General features: G+C 44.7%; 1 protein-coding gene across 11 annotated transcripts in view; it reads left to right on the forward strand.

The window, feature by feature from the left end:
* The window catches only part of STARD13 (StAR related lipid transfer domain containing 13), a 297,430-nt gene that overhangs the window by 156,701 nt on the left and 122,130 nt on the right, over window positions 1–18,599 (forward strand). Inside the window, exon 2 of one of the 11 annotated variants that reach the window (XM_080568411.1) lies at window positions 16,956–17,220. The exons of 9 other annotated variants lie outside the window; for them this stretch is intronic. In XM_080568411.1, coding sequence (XP_080424537.1) covers window positions 16,956–17,220 — 265 coding nt within the window. Of the gene's footprint in view, window positions 1–2; window positions 17,221–18,599 lie in introns of those variants that run through there. One more of the 11 variants, XM_080568401.1, reaches the window with a different exon arrangement.

Here is an 18,599-nt window from a genome sequence, read left to right on the forward strand (position 1 = left end):
AGACTTAAAAGTAAGGCAGTGTAAGAGGCTTCTTGACTGGCATCAAGCATTCACAAGAGCACTGCGTTTCATTGGCTCCTCGGCATGTCCTGTTTACAGCTCAAAATGAAAATATTTTGACAATCACACCATCCTGGTGCAGCATATACTGCAAATAAGCAAAGATTAGATACATACAGAAATGAGCACAGTAAGTAACTGCACTTGGTACAAAGAGGGATCAAGAACATTTGCAATTAAGTGTAATTGGTTCCAAAAAAACCCAAACTCCAAAAAATAATTGAATTAATTTAGGTAATAATTTAAAATACTGCTAAATACTCTGCCAGTTGTTCCAGTAGAGGGCAGTAATTTACATACAGTGATTTCCAGCAGTATGGGTGCACAATATGCCTGGAAGAACACCAGACACAATAACCGGTTTTATTAAGGCAAGGCAATATTCAAGGCTTACTGAATGCCTCAAGTACAGTGTGCCATCCTGGAGTTTTACTTTCTGTGCTTTTGCAGCAGGACTTAATCACGTTTAATTACACCAGGATTTATGCAAGTCATACTCAGCTCACTTCAGTAAATCACCTCCACATGCCCCAGTGCTCCGTGCAGAGGTATGCAGCACATGCCCTCAATTTAATGCTACAAAACGCCAGGACTCAGGGACTGTGACACAGTTCTTGCATTGTTTTGGGCACTTGATAGAAGAAATCTTGCCAAAAAGCATGTGTTAGGATCCCAGGATAAACACTTGAGGTCAGAAACTATGGATGCAGCCCCGTCTTACCTGCAGGGTGTTCATCTACAGCAGTGTGGACAAAGCAACTCTGCATCTTTTGGCCTGGGGTCCTGAGATTACTTACAGACTGAATGTGTTTAGCAATGTCAAAATAGCCCCAAACTCATCAGAGTTTAAAAACAAACAAACAAACAAAAAACTAACAAAAAAAACAAGATGCTTCCAGCTAGAGCATCATCCAAACCTAAAACATACTCTGCTGTTCAAAGTTATCAGAGAGAATTGTATTGCAACATACAATTTAATCAAGATACCGACTCTCCCCTGTTGTTGTTGAACTGTAAGTACATAGAAGAGTTATGTCCAGAGATCATTTTTACAGCTTCAGCAGCATGCTGTAATACAGTGGAAGAGGAGGCACTGAAACTTAAAATTTTTGCATTTTTAAGCTGCAACAATTTGATTCCTAACCTATTTCAAAGCAAGTACCATTTAAAATTCCTGCTTAGCTGAGAATTATTTAAACTGTAAGTATTTCTCTGGCATTAATGCTCATGCTGTGACTTGAAAGGTAGAATTCAAACTCTCTAATTGCCTTAATATATTTCTTTGAGTACCTTTAGTATCACATTAAATCAGAAAACATGCTAAATTGGTGCAGAGAAAAACATTTTTCAAGGGCAGGATGCTCCTGAACTTCTGATATTTTGGCTGTCTGTACCTTAAGGCTTTAAGAATCAAAACATGGTGCTTTTCAGGGGTTGAAGGTGCTGCTGGTTGGGACCTACATGACTGCAAGAGGAAGACAGGACTCAGAGGCATCCTAAGATTTGCCTGTGAAAGTAAGCTTTGCTGAACATGCACAAAAATAGAGATTTGTGAATCCTACTCACTTAGAAGACTGCTGAAATGTGTACGGTGTGTCACCTACCTTAGTAAATACTTAAATAATTTGGCCCTGAAGATAAATTCACTGATTGAGAAACAGAGCTTTCTGAATTCCATCAACACTTTGCTAATTTTACTTGTTGAAGATCTGAGCTAATGCAGGGATAATCAGCGTCTTCTGTTGGTAGAGCTAAATGAATTGCATTGGTTGCCCCTTGGGAAGGCTGGTTTTGGGGCTGGAGGGACTCATGTCCCAGGCTGTGATGAGACAGAAGGCACTGCCCCTTCATAGGTCATTTAGTACGGTAGCATTTTAAAGGAAACAAAAACTGGAGTATTGGTTTTACTACAGAAAGAATTTGATGGGAAAATACCTTCAGCACGGGAACATAGTTCAAACATACCTTGTATATGTTTAAATCTGAGCTAACATCAGCTTAAAATGTCTTTGCTTGGTCTTCTTTCACAGCAGTCTTAGAAGAGATTCAGGGTAACTGCCAGCTCCGAGAAGGGGATAGCTTGAGGGAGTGTTGAAAGAGAGAGAGGTCAGAACAGTACTGTGGCAGGTGATGCCTCTCCGTCAGAATGCTGAAGAATTATACTTAGTGCTGGAAAAGAAGAGATCCTTAAGATTTGGGAATCACCTGCAGTTGGTTCATTGCTTGGAGTTCCCAAAAGTGTTTTGCATACATATGTAAAGTCTGGAGAAGTGGGACCTGAACATCTATCCCAACACACTGCTTTTAGGTTATTTTCAATGTGAGTCTCATTCCTCTGGTAAAGACACCTCCTTCTCCCCGCACCACCCCCACCCATCCTGCTCTGAATGTCATGCTATGTAATAGCTTATCCCAACTAATGCTGTAGTAAATTACTTGAGACTGTGAGTCCTTTATGTGTCATTTTACTGCTGAAAGAAGATGTGATTGGCATCTCATGGTTTTACTCATTTTAAGAGGTCTCTTTAACATAAGGACAGATTTTATCTAAATAAATCAATTTTACAGGGAGATTTCAGCCACTGGATTTGTAGTAAGAAAGAACTTTTTATTTATGACATTGGAGAGACCACAGCTGGGAATGCACCCTTTAATAGACTCAGACAGATGGATTCTGACAAGTCTGTGAACTATTCACGCTCTCTTCTAGCAAATATTTTGCAGCAATCCCGACTTGCAAATGCTACTTCAGAAACAAATATGGGACTATCTGTGTCAAAGTGCAAAACAAAAGAGTGACAAGTGACTTTAAAATACTGTGGATCGAATACCTACGTGATATTCTTATGAAATTTAGGAAGGAGTGCTTTTAATGGACAGTAGTTATGCCTCGATGGTAAATGAAAGTACTAGAAGGTTTGTATTTTTGTAGATGTAATGAAGTTAGGATTTTCAGCAAAGGCTGGCACCGCTTTTTTGGCGAAACAAAAATATTTTCCGTTTGTAGAATATTTGTCCATTTGTGTTTTCACTGTCTGAAATAGAGTAAATGCACATCTTCAGAATAGCTCCTGCAATAAAGCAACAGAAATAGAAGAAAATGATACAATATGAGCGAGTACTAAAGGGGGTGGTAGTTACAAGAAAACTGAAGGGAGGAGTATTGCTCTGCAGTGGTGTTGCTAGTCACTCAGATCACGTACCTTCGAGTAGAACCAGTGCATGGCATGCATTATTCCTCTTCGTTTTTTAAACTTTAATTTGTAGTTTTAAAATCTTACTGAACACCGCTGTATTTCTCACATCGTAGGAAGGTAAAAATGACAACTGATTCTTCTTTTCTACATAATTTATTACTTCATTCACCTTTACCATATCTTCTATTACTTTTCTCAATTGAGATTTTCAAAGCCTCGTAATAGCCTTGAGCCCATCAGCTGTCTTTGAACAGACTGGGAAACTGCATAGCCAAACAGACACAGTCAGCTTTCAAAATGTCAGTAATCTTCATTAACATACATAATTGAACATATGTAGCCTGAACCTCTGGACCTGCCACACGGTGAGGTGCCTGGGGCTTTGCCCAGCATCCTTCCTGGGAAGAACTCTTACAGCTTCCTTATCAGTTAAAGAGCTGAACCTTTTTTATTTTATTTATTTATTTATTTTGGCCAATTACACTAATGAAAATATACAGCAAGTTCTCCAAAAACTGCAGAAACACTCTGGAGTCTGTGGTAAGGATGGCTTCTGTCATCCTGGCTTGATTCATTCCATCACTGATGAAAATTAAGAAGCGTTAGTTCCTAGAAAGCCAGAAGCATAGAGTTTTGCGTCAGCGTGGCAAGTATGTATTTTGGTAATTACATTTGCTCCCTCTATATGTCCCTAAAAATTCCAAATGCTTTTATTTTGGAATGAATTTGATTCTGATAATTTGATTATGGCCTTAATTCAGCAGAACAGTTACCTGCTATATAAACTTAACCACAGAGTTAAGTGTGCACTTATCTGGACTCATCTGTTTTGTTACACTTAACCTCTAAACCAACAGCATATTCTCTTTAAAAACAGTACGTATGAGTTCAGTGTGGTAGGATGCGTTCACCAGAAACTGGAAGGTACCAGAACATCCGTATTTCTGATGTATCATAAAGTAGAGGCTACTGTAGCAAATCTGATTCAAATGGAGATCAAATAAATTCCAGAATCTAGGTTAGAAAAGACACCACCAAATAAATTTGACTCTGAAACATCTGCTTTGTTTTATACAAAACCATAAAATAAGTAATTACAAAACTGCCAGGGCTGTTTCTTTTGAAGGCATCCTAAACAACAAGGACATCAGGACAAGTGTTTATCAGGCCAAGGCAGATAGATTAATTGTGGCATGGCAGCCTTTTAAAGAAGCAGTTTCATAGGGATTATAAAACAGCTGGGACGAATTGTAGGTGGGAACACCAGGATCCGCAGAGCTGTTGTAAATCTCTGCATTCTAGGTCATGGCAGAGCTACAGCGCAGAGCACTCGCTCCTTCACCCCTTGTTGCTTTCTCTTAAGGCTCATGGCTTTTAGAGGGCTGCAGTGATTATCTCCTCTTTATGGAAAGGATCAGTTGGTGCAAATGCTGGGGATCCTGAAACCGGGAAGACGGTTTATTGCTGTGACAGATCAGGCAACATATGGAAGGAAACAAGACTTTCTCCAGAGACAGATTAAGTTTTTGCCAAGGCATTTTATTGAAATTTTGGAAAATAAACAGGTCATTAATTGGGTCCAGATTTAGCTACTGCAAATAGTGCAAAGATGTTGCAAACCAGATGCTTTCCCCTATTTGTTTTTACAGCGCTTTCTATTTGTGGATGCTCTTATTTAATGACTTGTTTCTTTAATAGAGGGCATTGTTTTACACCGGACGTCTCGTCTCTCAATTATTTTTGCCAGTAGATGCCTGAGTAAAATATGTGTGTCCACAGTGTTTCAGGGGGAAAAAACAGTCAGCAGTAAGCCAATAAGTAGGAAATAATTAGGAGGAAGCTGTGGAATACAGTGGTTTTTATAAAGTCAACATATTTTTTTCCTGGATTCCTCAGCATGTAGTAGTTTTGAGCTTTTGTCTGTGCAGACCGTGCTAGTGCAGTGGTGGAAACAAAGACGCCCGTCCCTTGGACAGCATCCTGAGACTTGGCTTGCCAACGACGGTGTGACTGCAGCCCACATCAGCATCTCAAGGGCTTTTCTGAAGCATGTGGCACAGGCACTGACGTACCTGTCAGCCCTGGTGCAGCGCAGTCTCCTAGCCGGATCTCCGGATCAAGGCTGGATCCCCAAACGGGAAAGCGGCAGCCACATCAGCTGAGCCGTACGGACTGGCAGACGTACTCTGAGAGAAGCAGTCGTGCTTCCTTTTCCACTTCGGTTTCATTTTGTCCCCGGAGTAGAGGCATTGCGTTGTGCTCAATCCACACAGCATGATTCATGTTATAAATAACAGAGGGTGAGATAGGTGACTGCCCTGGCTTGAAAGCAGCGAGTGTGGTGGGGATGCCTTCTGAAAGCACTGAGCTGGTCACACTGGGGGTCCTTTACAGTCAAGACAGAAGTAGACAGAAGACCTTTACTGGGTCCTTTACAGTCAAGACAGAGGTAGGGACCTCCCAGAGCAAGTCCTGTCATCCTGAAATGGGTGTCGGAGACAAGTGGGGTGAATTGCCCTCCGGGGGTGCTTGTTTCCCTCTACAGTCCCAGCCGAGTGACAGCACCAAAGACGCCTCCGCGGGAGTGAAAAGCCATCTCTTCACCTGCCACCTGAGGGCATTTGATATGGAAATTGGTGAGACGCTGGCATCGCAGAAGTTTAATTTTAGAGACTGTTGCACGCAGCATCTCTGGCTTCGTTTGGAGATACCTGCTCGAGTAAGCGAGGCAGCAGATCAGGTTGACAAGGCGCTTGGGACTTCGGTGGCACTTGAAGTTAGTAATGAGAGCTGCATGATTTTATTTTTATTCCTGACTGGTTTATCTAAGCAACAAGAGCAACAGCTATATGGAATTTTAGATTTCCTACTGCATGTTTTAAAGTGCATTTTGAAGCCCACTTTTCAAACTATTGTTTAGTTATCCGATGTGTGAATGTTTGTTGCACTTTGTACGGTGTACTCACAGCAGAAGTCTGTCAGCCTGAGGTAGGTGCCCTGTTCTTCACAGTAGGTGCTAGTAGGTACTTAGGAAAGGGTAGAAGGCCATGGCAAGTTTATGGTATGAGCTCCTAGCTTGCAGGGTTCAGTAAATAGTTCTTTGCTGCTGTTGTTAACGAGGCTGCCAATTAGGAACAAAGTAAGAGGGAGGTTTACAAAGTGACTGTGCACTTCCTAGCTGAGCTACACCTAAGCTGGTGAGACACAGAGTCTGTTTCCCGTTTGTAATCTTTTGGAAACGTGTAATCCTTCACATCACAATTACTACTTTAAAAAGTTATTTTCAAGTCATTCACAGGTGCCTCCCTGTCACGTGGACTTTCACTGGTCTGAGCAAAGGAGGAGCAAAGTTTATTTTAAAAGCAATATGGGTTTATTAGTGGTTTGGAAGCAAAACGTCCAGAATGCTATTCGGTTTTAATTTATGGTACAACCTATTAACACAGGTAACATATTATGAAACAGTGAGTGTATTATTTGTCATAAGTTCCATGGGACAGAAGAGGGGAAAAATAAAGACAGAAGTACCTGAATCGCTGGTTCATTCTTTTGCAATCCGAGTGTGCTGTACATAGAAAGAACATGAAAGCCAATTCTCTTCTACACCAGTGCAAGTCCTGAACAACTACGGGGTGATCGGTGGTTTTTGGTTTGGTGTGAAAGACCTCCACAGCAGAATGGTCCTTCAGGTTCCACTTCTAGCTTAATTTCATGTCCTTGTAGCATTTACCTGTCAAGAGAGAAAAAAAAAATCAGCAAACATAAACAGGACCAACCTTTTTCAGAGGTCAGGTGCAACTTCAGTTCTGCAATTTTTAGTTGCCCAATTTGAGATACTTCAAAGAGGTCTTATGCTCTGACGCCCAGAAAGTCAGAGCTTTGCGAGTGTCATGGAAAATCGACCCAAGATGAGTAGTTCCTTTTGAAGGTTTTGGCCAAGGAATTTTTCCAGTAAAACTACATTCCATAAACATGGAGCAACACCTTAAGTAGACAACAACAAATGAGGAACACTGCGGGTTTGATTTGAAAGAGAGCTGTATATTCAGAAAGTGGGTCGGGGAGGAAGCCTGGTAGAGAGTGACTTGAGAGGGTGCCAGCACAAACAGAGGGTAGACGGCAATATTTTCATCACACTGGAATCGAGATAGTAAAAGAGAAATTTGCTGCTGGGATGGAGCTTATCAACCAGCTCTCTTGGTCTACGTATTTTGAACAGAGAGGGAATCAACAGAGGAGAAGAAGTCTTGGTAAGTGGCTGCTGGAGGAGGGGGGAGGACGTGCAGGTAGGTGTAGGGTTAGAGAGGGGAGAGGTGGAAAAAGAAAATACGCTGCAGGGCAGTACAGCTGACACGGGACAGTGCGGGGGGAGAGTAATTCATGCAATTTGCATTGCTGCGGCATGTTGGGCTCTGGGCTCTCTCCGGTCCTTCCTACTCACTGAAGGCGTTTTCCAGAGGCAGGCTGTGGGGAAGGAGAGAAGCAGGCTACGTGCTCTTTCTCAGGAGAAGCAGCGTGGTGGCTGGCAGGGGAGCCATGTGAAGCCCTTTCCTCTGCATGGCTCCAGCTATTTGGCAGGCTTCCACTCCGTTAAAAAAAAACCACCTGCAGCTTGTTGGCCAGGATGACTTTATCCAGCTAGATAAATGAGCTCTACACTGTCCATATAGTGCATTGCAAACTGTGAGTGGGGAAAAAAAAAAAAAGAAATACAGGTTCAAGAAATGGAAAGTTTGAGTTGTGCACAGCATAGTTGGCTGCAGGGAGGCAGAAAATCCTGATGAGTTGACTTGCCCAATTCATGAATATCTGTTTACATTTTAAACCGTTCCACTGCTGATTTATGGTGGAAAGTCTGCCAGGGCTTATTTTTTCTTTTATAGCAAAAAAATACTTACAACTTTATGATACTCCTAAACCTCCTGATATTAAAAAATAATTATTATTTGGGATTAAAAGCCAAGGGGAGCATGATTTCTGTTTCAAACATACAGGGAAACTAATATACTCAAGAGAGCAATTGATGCAGATTATGCTAATTTCTAGCTCTGGGTGAGGGATAAGCGATACGTGCATGCCCCATATTTTCCCCAGCTCCTATATTTGTGAAGATGCCATTTAGGCACCGGGATGGCAAAAATTCTGCAGCCAGCTAAACGTCTGAGTGTGTCGTTTGCAGTTGCAGTGTCATGGTGGGGGACTAGAGACCAAATTCACTGCTTGCCCATATTATGTTCTGTGCAGGACCTTTCTTTGGTTCTGGGATGCTTAAATGGGTAATCAGGGGCAGGGAGGAGAACATCATGCACACCCTGGTCTTTGGGGCACGTGGCACATGGGCAGACCTCAGCTCTCTGCTGGATTCAGTGCCCTCACTCGCCCTTGTAGCAGCGGCACGGGACTGACACGCATCTGGCCAGGCATGGTGGCTGCCACGAGGCTGAAGTCAGCTTGGTTCACTAGGGAAATGGGAGAGGTGGAGGCAGAAACAGTCCCTTCTGCTTCTGCAGAGCACCTCCGTGTGTGCCCGGCTGCCATCCAGCAGCAGAGCCAAGACCCGACATTTTGGTTGGTGCGTTTGCTTTGTAGAGCTGCCTGTGCAAACACATCGTCTGCGTTACGCAGCGTTCGTAATACCCAATAGCATGCATTTAATAATATATTGGGAAATCTTTGTCGTTCTGCAAGCTTAGGCAATAAGCATCTCGTCTGAAGGAACCCACTGCAGGTGTAGGGCCATTTTGAAGGGTATTTACTTTCTCCTTAGCTGATTCTAGTGCCACGAGAATTTCACCTGCCTCCAGCGAACTGATGTTGCTCATAAGGAAGATGAAAGTGCCTACAAACCTATATATATATATGTATTATATATTATGTATTATTATTATTATTACATATAGATACCAAAGCAAGGCAAAGATTACTGTTATCAGTTAGGAAATTGGTGCGGATGTGGGTTATAGGACTTCCCCAGAGTCTTACAGCAGGTCATTGCCCGATCAGTCTGCCTCATTGGACCTGAGAGTGAAGTCATGTAATGAATATTGATAGTTTTGAAGAGCCTGGAGATTTTCTAGACAAAATAAACCTTCATGCTCCCATGCACCAGTCCCATAAGTTTGAAGTCGGGTTGCCAGGTGCTCTTCTGTGTTCTGGTTTTGTGTTTTTCTTGTTTGTTCACTTGTTTTTTTGTCAAAATCTAACTTTAGCATTCTCCCTCTAGCACAGACAGATTAAAAAAAATCCTCTCTCAAAACCAAATCAAAATGTGAAGCTGTTCTCTTTTTTCACTACCGTGGTCCCAGACTCCTGTTGAAAAGAAAATAAATAGGGAAGGCCTCACACGAAGCCTGCGCGGGCACGAGCCTTCAGCTGAGATAGGAATGTTTGCCCGTGGTTCAGTGACACCAGCAGTAGGTCTGGGTAGGGATTTACAACGTATTTGGATAGCATAAGAAACTAAGTTTATCTAAACACTTTCTTACCTTATCACTGTGTTATCCAAACACTTTGTTAGTGAGACGGGGAGATTAGGATGTGTGTTAGCCCACCACTACTTAAATACATTTACACAGTTCCTGTGGGTTTAGGTTTAGGAACTTGTCTATAGATTTAACAGATGGAGTTGCACGAAGGGTATGGAAACTGCTAGCTCTTTCCCCTGATAATGCTCTTTAAAAGCTTTGGAAAAGAAGGCTTATCACCTGAAATGTCTTCCTCTCTTCTGACCTCTATTTTGAACTCTCTTTATTATCCACCCTATTTTTTTTAATTTACTGTTGAGAAACACCATCTTTAGGGACTTCACATCACGGGATGGGGGCTAGTCTTGGCTAGATCCGGACATAAGGTAGGCACATAAATAGTTCAGCTAAGGCCAGCGGAGCCTATATTCATACACTGGCGTGGTTTGACTGAGAAAAAAAAATAATGTGATGTTTAAAAGTGAACAGGAATGAGACCATAGTGCCGAAATTAGCAGCCAGACACTGGACAAAACAACCGAGCAATTACATGACCCGACCCACCGGCCAGGGGCTCCTGGTGCCCTCCAGCCCCCTGGGAGAGCAGAGGGAACGGGAGGGCCACGTCCCCTGAGACCTCCTCCGTGGTCAGCAGGCCCCGACTGCACGGCACGGGCAGATGTGGCAAGAGGGCACGGAGAGGTGGTGGCCGAGGAAGCCTGGCTATTCCTCAGGCTGCAGCCACAGACCACAGCAGTGGTAATTTCAATGCATTTACGAACTGGTTAGTGGGCAGGCACAGCTATTTTGGGAGGTCTGTAAGGGCAGGGTAAGCACGGGGTTACAGTGCGTGCGTTGTATGTCCCAGCCGTCTCCGTGTGGCTCAGGGGCCTCCTGAGCCACCAGGCCGGGTTTCACGCGGAACAGGCCCTGCTGGCGTTTTCTTTCAGGAATTTACCTGATCTTCTTTTGAACGCTTCCAACTTCTGGCAGCCGCAGCATCCTGTAGCAGTGACTTCCAGAGTTCAGCTATGCGTAATACGAAGGGATATTGAAGAGTAATTCTTCAGTTCTTCAACAGAAAGGAGCTCTGCTCATCTCAGACCTGCCCATGATCAGTTCACTCAATGTTCCCAACTTCACTGTGAGGAAAGACCCCAGCCGTACCAGGGGAGGGCAGACCGTTATAAATAGCATAATGGTGTTTGTTGTTTTTCTCTCACTTACTTTTTCTACAAATTTTTAAATCCTCTTTGCTTTTTTGGTTCCTGCTGAACACTTGTATTGGATTTTCATAAACCTGTCCAAGATCTATTTCCTCGGTGATAAGAGCTCTGTTAAATCCCATCGTTGTGCACCGTGCGTCATGTACCTATAGGGTGGTTTTTCCCCAGTACATTTATCAACACTTAAAAGCTACAATTTTAATGCTTTCTCGATCAATATCATAAGAACCTTCAGTGTTTCCAGCCAATTTCTGTTTTCACTTCCAGGCTAATTCAGCATCATCTCTACATTTTGCATTTTGCCACCTCGCTACCCAGTCCCTTTAAGAAATAAATCCTGTGTGGATGGTGGAGAACGTAGTTTCCCCTACTTGTCTCAGGGGGAGTCTGCTGGCTCCCTTGCACCACCGTGACAGTGGAATATTTATGGCCAGCTTTGTTTCCTGTCCTTACGCTACAAGTGGCCTTTTCCTTCTGTACCTGATGGCTGAGCTCGTTTATGACCTCTTGGTGGTGGGTCTTGGTGGAGCCTTTTTGCAAAATCCAAAGCTGACGTAACAACCACACGATCCCTTTACAATTTCAACAGATTTCGGGCATGACTTACTGCTACAAAACATGCTGATTTTTCCCAGTATCTTCCAGCTCTCCCACCACAGACTACAGAATTTAGTTCCTTTAATTCCCCTGTGAAGCCCTTTTGGAAAATCGTATTGCTACTTTCCACGTCTCTGTTGAGAGGTGATCCTAAGCCGTGGGCTAGACCTCAAAGGTGACCGGGCAGTCATTTTATAACCGACCCTTCAGTTTATTGACCTGACATTCCAGAGCTCCTCTAAGGGAGTACTGATGTGAGGAACTGCCTCAGCTTTCTTGCTGTGACCCTCATCTCCTCATCTTTTTACGTGTGTCCTTATTGCTGTAAATAGCTTTGGTGGTGGATGGGGCAGTTGCCACTCTTTTCTCCTTGGCATCCCTTGCCCCCACGAACACATTCCTGTTGTGTGAAGCTTGCACATCATTTCTAATCCTCTGCTTGTATTGGAGCTGCCTTTGGTGGTTTGGCGAGGCCACGAATGCTTTTGTAATCAGGAGGTATGTTTTATAGTGGGACTATCCCCTAAACATGTGGGTCTTAAAATGCAAATGTGTAATCCTCTGGTGCTGCAACCGGGGCGCTAGAGCTTAGGAAGAGGATGTAATGTACTATTCAGAAGCCTCTTTTCCTGATTTGAAGTTTATCAAGGCTGTCTGTAAGCCTGCCTTTCATGCATAAGGAACAGGCTTGCTTAGTGTTCATTTTTTAAAACCCGCTATCAGGCAGTTCGCATAGCAGCTGCCTTGCCTCCAAAACACTTCGGTATCAGGCTTTCCAATTAAGCAGCTCTCTGTTGCAATGCTCTGCCGTTATGAGCTCTTTCCATCTTTCCATCCTTCTTCCCAGCAATGTTGAAATCTGGCCTGAACTATTTTCCTTTTGCCCCAGTCCAGTTGCTGGCAGCCCCCGTGTGCTGCAGAGCCCTGGGAAGGCGTCCGGAGCACTGCCGAGACCTCTGGCTGCAGGCTGGAGTAATCCCAGCACGCAAACAAACGCCTGTATTCAAACATAAAACATTTTTTTAAAACATTCAGGCAGTGAAGTTCGGCTTTTAAATGTCCCGGTCACAGAGACAGGGTTCAAAACGTGAGAGAAGAGAAACCCACGTCATAAACCCAGCTCTGGGCTCCCCACGTATGACTTTTTTCTCTTCCCAGGTTTGAGAAAGGAGGAATTGCCTGGTGTTAATGCCTTAGCTGCTGTGCAGGCATCTGTAAGTGCCGGCATAGGGAAGAATTTGTGTCGGTTATTTGAGTTTTAGCCAAAGCCCAGCAACTGAAATATTCTCCTACCTGAAGCATTGTAGAAGGGAATTCAGAAATCAACAAGTTAACAGCAAATACTTGATTTTTTTTTTCTCTGTGACATGAAAACCAGAGCGTGCGGCTTCCTATAACTGCGTGTCGTTAATGGGAATAACACCTGTGCCACTGCAGGGCTGGGAAGCGGTGTTGTTCTCATAGCACTCGTGCTTTCAAATGAGGAGAAGCCTTCACGCTGCCATTTAATTTTAGATGTGCTATAGCCAGATAAGTGTAACTAACAATAAGAGGGAAATGGGTCTCGGCAGCAAGATCAAGCGACTGATTACTGTGAGAACGGCAGGTTAAACCCAAGCCCGAGAAACTCCACGTGGTGTTGGACATCATGGACCTGTCTTGCAGTTCGTTAGGAGAGGTGCACTATAACGAGCGAGTAAGTGGTCCTGTCGTATGGTTGTGGGTACAAGGGGGAAAGTGACGTTCATCTCCATGAACCTCACTCCAGAGTCACCTCATGTCCACGTGAGCAGTAATCTAAGGCCAGGTTGGAAACTGATACAGAAACCTGCACTGTCATTTTGCTCAGAAAAGCTGGGTGTAAGTCAGTTGTTCATTACCAGATGTGATTTAGTGTTTATAGGGCAGGCTGCGCTCCGCTCCATCCTATAAAAGCACCTCGCTCCCAGTGGAAGCAGATCTCAAGGGCCGCCTGCAATACTTTGGTTTATACGAGTAGTCCTGGGGCAGGTTTTCCTGCAAATTGTTTCTACCCTTTTGCCATCACACCAAAGGCAATTTCAGTGAGAAAAAGAGAGAACCAAAAAAATCGATGAGCAGAAAGTCAAGTGTTGCAGTTCTGCCTATGAAAGCATACGCAGAAGAGTACACGTCCCCGAGCTGTGCCATTTCTACTTAAATACGGTGCAGATTTCCGTAATGCTGTGCTGTGTTCATAAGCCTTTAAGTAAAGCTTCCTGATCTTCCAGAACATCTCAGGATTCATCAAATTTGTGTTTATTCTGTTAGGCATCTAGCAGTACCACGCAGTTATTATACCATAGACCTAAAAGCAGACGTTCTGATTTAGCTAAGAACATTATTATTATTTTTTTTTCCTGAAGAAATCTCCATTCCCGTGGATCAGCCGTGACACAGGAACTCGGGGATCAGTTTCCATCCCAGGGGCCTCGCTGTTGTGGCCGGCAGCAATTTCATGCGTGTGCTCCAGGTCCCCTCCAGCCTTGGTAGAGCGTGCAAGGTTGCTTTTATCTCTAAATGCTTTTCGGAGAGGTGCATCAGCATGAAGTTTGGTGTGCTCTGCTAAGTATTCCAGCAGCAGTCTGTAAACGGAAACTGAAACATTAATTGGCTCTCTTATATAACCCTTAAGAGCTTATGCTTCTGTAGTCCTTTTCATCCCAAAGATTGGTGGCCAGAGGTGTTTTCTCACGTGAATGATGTACTTGTGCATTTTTGAAAATAAACAGTGAGTGACAGGCCAGTCACCGAACAAGGAGACGGTCATTTTAAATGAAACGAGGACTGCTTCTTTCCTCCGCCGTGCACAAACTGAAGCACGGGAGCTTTCAAATGGGCGCTGCGAGAGCAGCTAGCTCTTGTTGCTTCTTGTTTTATTTGACTACTATGCAAGTGCTGGACTGCAGCCAAAGAATTCAGCCCCAGAGGAGGCAGCGCGGTGCCTGCAGCAGCCCTGTAGCTTCGGCATCGGGGTTTTGACCCTCGTGTGTGGGAAGGAGGGGAAATTCGTCGCCCTGCTTCTAATTCTGCCCTTTGTGAGGGCTGAGAAGTGCTGCTCAGGGAGCCGGGAGGGCAGCTCGGAGGTGCCCCTTTACGTGGGAGTGGGGCACTAGGGCTGGTGCATTGCTCCCTAATACACCATGTAGCCGGGCTTGCTGAGGGCTCAGCCCTTGCTGCACTTGTTCCCCAGTCAGTACTGTACTTAGGCTCTTGCACTGGCTTTTTTCTTCCTTGGGTTTGCCTTTTGAAGCATTACATTTCTGTTAAACTGGTTGCGAGTCTCTAGGAGTACTGTAAGGAACAATGTGGAATCCCATTACCTGAAAAAAAACCAATGCATCTTCCAGGAGAAAAAAGAAATCCCTATGAAAATTTAAATAGTGCGCTATGAAATGTTAATAATCGCTTTTTCCACTAGCAATAGCATTTTATAAGTAGAATTAGATCAGAGGGCTGTAGATGAATCAAGTAAGAATTTCCCTGCATAGTGGCAAAGTCTCTTTGGATAAACACTGTGCATATCATTGACATTCGGGAGTCCCTGGGATATTTACTCTTCAAAAGACAGCAGAGGAGTGGCTGACAGGCTGACTTTCCCCGGGGTGCAGCGAGCTGGGTGGGAATGGTGAGCACCCTTCCCCTCGCCCCCCAGGCTCCCTCTGCTTGCCCCCGAGCAGCTCTCCTGCCTCTCTGCCCTGCACACGGCAGCGGGGACGAGATGGGCGATTCCCACTGCCAGCACGTGTCCTGTTTGGGATGCAGACCCACATCCCGATGTACAAGATGTTGTCTTGAGCTTGAAGTCATTCCCCCTGACTGCACAGCCACATCTGGAGCAGAAGACAGCAGATACAGGACTGGCAGGTGGCTGTGGATGGTAATAACAGGTCCTGGAGGCTTTCTGTCTAGGGCATTCATTTAAAATGTCTAGCACCCGCAATTATACTTCCCCATTTTACTGCACGGCAAAAGCCCCGTGTCAGTTAGGAACAAAATCCACAACGCGCAATGAGAGCAGATTGCATTGCAGCAAAACCCTGCCCTAAGGTTTTTTTTTTGCACAGAGCAACGTTTTAATGAATAATTGGGAATGAAACAACTGTCCTCCCCGCTTCCCAGTAGGGTGGGGGTGATGTTTGCCCTGGCAAGGTGCAGAGGGTGGCTCACGGGTTGCTCCAGCAGCTGCTGAGAACCGCCTGACTGCCTGCGGGCACGTCCCGGCCGTGCCACCCCAGGGCCCTGCCCTGTCTGGGCTGTACGAAGAAGGGATGCCGTGACTCCTTGTGGCCCTCACAGCAAGGCGTGGACAGTGTCATCGCGGGTAGATCTGTGAAGTCCATCCCCAGGGCTGCGAAATGGCTTCCCATATGCCGGCGGTGCTCATTTCAGACACCGTCTCCATCACACGGCACCCTGGCAAGATCCCTGCCCCGTTACAAATCAGCTCAGGGTAGGTGTGTACTGAGCCAAGACGCTGGTATTTTGAAATGTAATGGAAAATTAATCAACAGGCATACTAGTAGGGCATTTTCAGTGTTACTGTGTATATTTTTACGCAGATTGGCTCCCTGTATGTTGATAAAAATTGCAATGCTCTGCTTATATTTGATTAACTGAAGAAATGTCAGGTTTTGCAAACTCGGTGGTTGATATGTAAGACTGAATAAAAAACAGATGCCCCTCTGTCTGTTCAAAAACAAAAGATATTACACGGAGGAACCAGAAGAAGCGAGCCTCTCTCACTCTTTTTCCCTTCTTCCCCACTGTAGCTGGTTCTCAGTAACACTGATATTGCAAATTTTGGGTTTGTTTACTGACACTGAGTGCCTGCTGCTAAGGGTTTCCTGTTGTTTTGGTGAGTTTTGTTGGGTTTTTTTTGTTTGTTTTTTTTTTTTCATCGGAAGGGCTTCATTTGTTCCAGTGCTCGTTGTACTGTGTGGTTTTGGGGACTCAGACAGCCCAGCCCTAAACTGACTTTCCCTTGGCAAACACTGGTATGATTTTTAGAAAAGGAGCGAGGGCATCATCTCAGGAGATGACTCGACAGCTGCGTGGCGTGGAGGAGGAAAAGGTTTTCCCCAGCCCTGCACAACAAGGAGCTTTGCAGGCTAAAATAGGTATTCCCAGATGCCTGGAGTCTTTCTTAATTTGTTTTCCGAAGCTGCCCCGTGCAGCTCTCCCATGCTTCGTAAGAGCAGAAGCACGTCGTAGCCTGCGGGACGGCGCGGGGCTGCGAGCGCTGGGCTGACTTTCTGTCCCTCTCCAGCACGCCGCACTTCCACGGGCTGCTCTCGGAGCGATTGGCCCTTGCAGATCATGTGGGAGAAGCAGGAATCCTGAGTTGTAGCTTTTGGCACTCCTTTTTCTTTTAAAGCGCTTGCTCTTTTCAGCTCCCTAGGGCTTGTTGCCTCCCTCCTTTCATTACCCTGATTATAATCTGGAGTAGCCACACGGGAGACCGAAGGAGGGATTTTAAAGGAGCGGAGATGTTTAAGCAGGTGCCCAGGACATCAGGCACGGGCTGTTACTATCTCAACTCGGTGTCACCTGAGGGCCAGGAGATGTACTTGCGATTTGACCAGACGGCGAGGCGCCCTCCCTACAGGACGAGCAGGATTCTCGCACGTCACCAGCTCCTGACGAAGATTCAGCAAGGTGAGTGTCTGGCAGGAGCCCTCCCTAGCCGGCTGCCGTGGCAGGTCCCCGCTTTCGTAATCGAAGATGTTTTCATCCCTCAAATCCCAGCCCCTTTTCCTCCTTGTTCTGAACTAATCCGGCTCGGGTCGGAGTTTGGAACACTCATTCATAACTCACTCTTTCTGCACACTGCACCTATGCACATAGGCAGGGAGAACCGAGAGACAAATGCTAGTGCCTGTTTAGCTATTTAACTATATAATCTTTTAATCATAAACTATGCAGGAGTTTTAGTGCTGAAGTTCGTCTTTTCCGACCGGCACAGCAGTTACTGGCACCGGTACCTGTGCTCCGAGCGCTGCAGGTGAAAGCTGTCTGTAATGCACAGAGAACAAATAGGTGGTCAGCCAGGTAGAAACAAAGCACGAGCCCAGGGCGGCTGGAAGCAGGCAGCTGGGCTAACCCTCTCTGGAAACAAGCATGTGTAGCTGTCAGAGTGTTAGGAAACTTGTCACATGTCCCTAAGAATAATGGCTGACTTGGCTTTTTCTGATTGCCTATGCATTTGTCTAGGCAGTCACTGCAGACGTATTGATTTTCTCGGAGTGTCTACAGTGCTGAAGCTAAATGCAGATTGGCCTCAAGACAAATCCTTTGGCCTGTACATGCAATTGAAATTATCTTCAGAATGTTTAAAGCAAGTATAAAAAATAAAAGCCAACTGAGCTAGTTTTTTTCCAGATTAAAAAACAAATCAGTGCATAGTAGCATCCTGTTTGAAGAATGCCAGTTTCCCAGATAGAAGTGGTCCAGCATACAGAAAAGAACATGCCACCTATGTGCCATCAAAAAAATAAAATCCTGAAGATAATTTCTCAGTCACTTTCTTGTCAGTTTACCAAAAGGTCTTTGATTCTGGTAACTAGGGACAGTCACAGAGTTAACATCATTCACTGTCTGTACCTAGAAAATATTAAATAAATTGGTGTGGGCTTCTGAACAGCAGCAGTTAAGCAGAGTGGCTATTCCTGTGTGTTGCTTTCAAGTAATATTCTGTGTATCTGTGGCTGTCAAACTCTCACAGAAGTACAGGGACGTAGTGATGAAACCTTTATTGTGTTTATAAAGAAAACAATACTTAACTTCTTTGGCCAGCTTTTAGAAAAGATGAAGGAGATAGTTTCTGTGGCAATTAGGAAAACGCAGTTGTTTGCAGCGCGATCTCAGGAACTGGTCCTGTGTGAAGGATACTGGTCCTCACTGCAGCTCTGATTTCAGGAAGGATATTATGTCATGCTGTGTACCCAGTGTACAGCTGGGGCTGAATGGAAAGGAAGGGTAATTCATTTCTCCTCAGATTTATTTGGAAGTGTTTTAGGCACGGTGTTCACGGAGCC

The sequence above is a fragment of the Anser brachyrhynchus genome (genome assembly GCF_964034855.1).
Source record: "Anser brachyrhynchus genome assembly, chromosome: 1".
NCBI lineage: Eukaryota > Metazoa > Chordata > Aves > Anseriformes > Anatidae > Anser > Anser brachyrhynchus.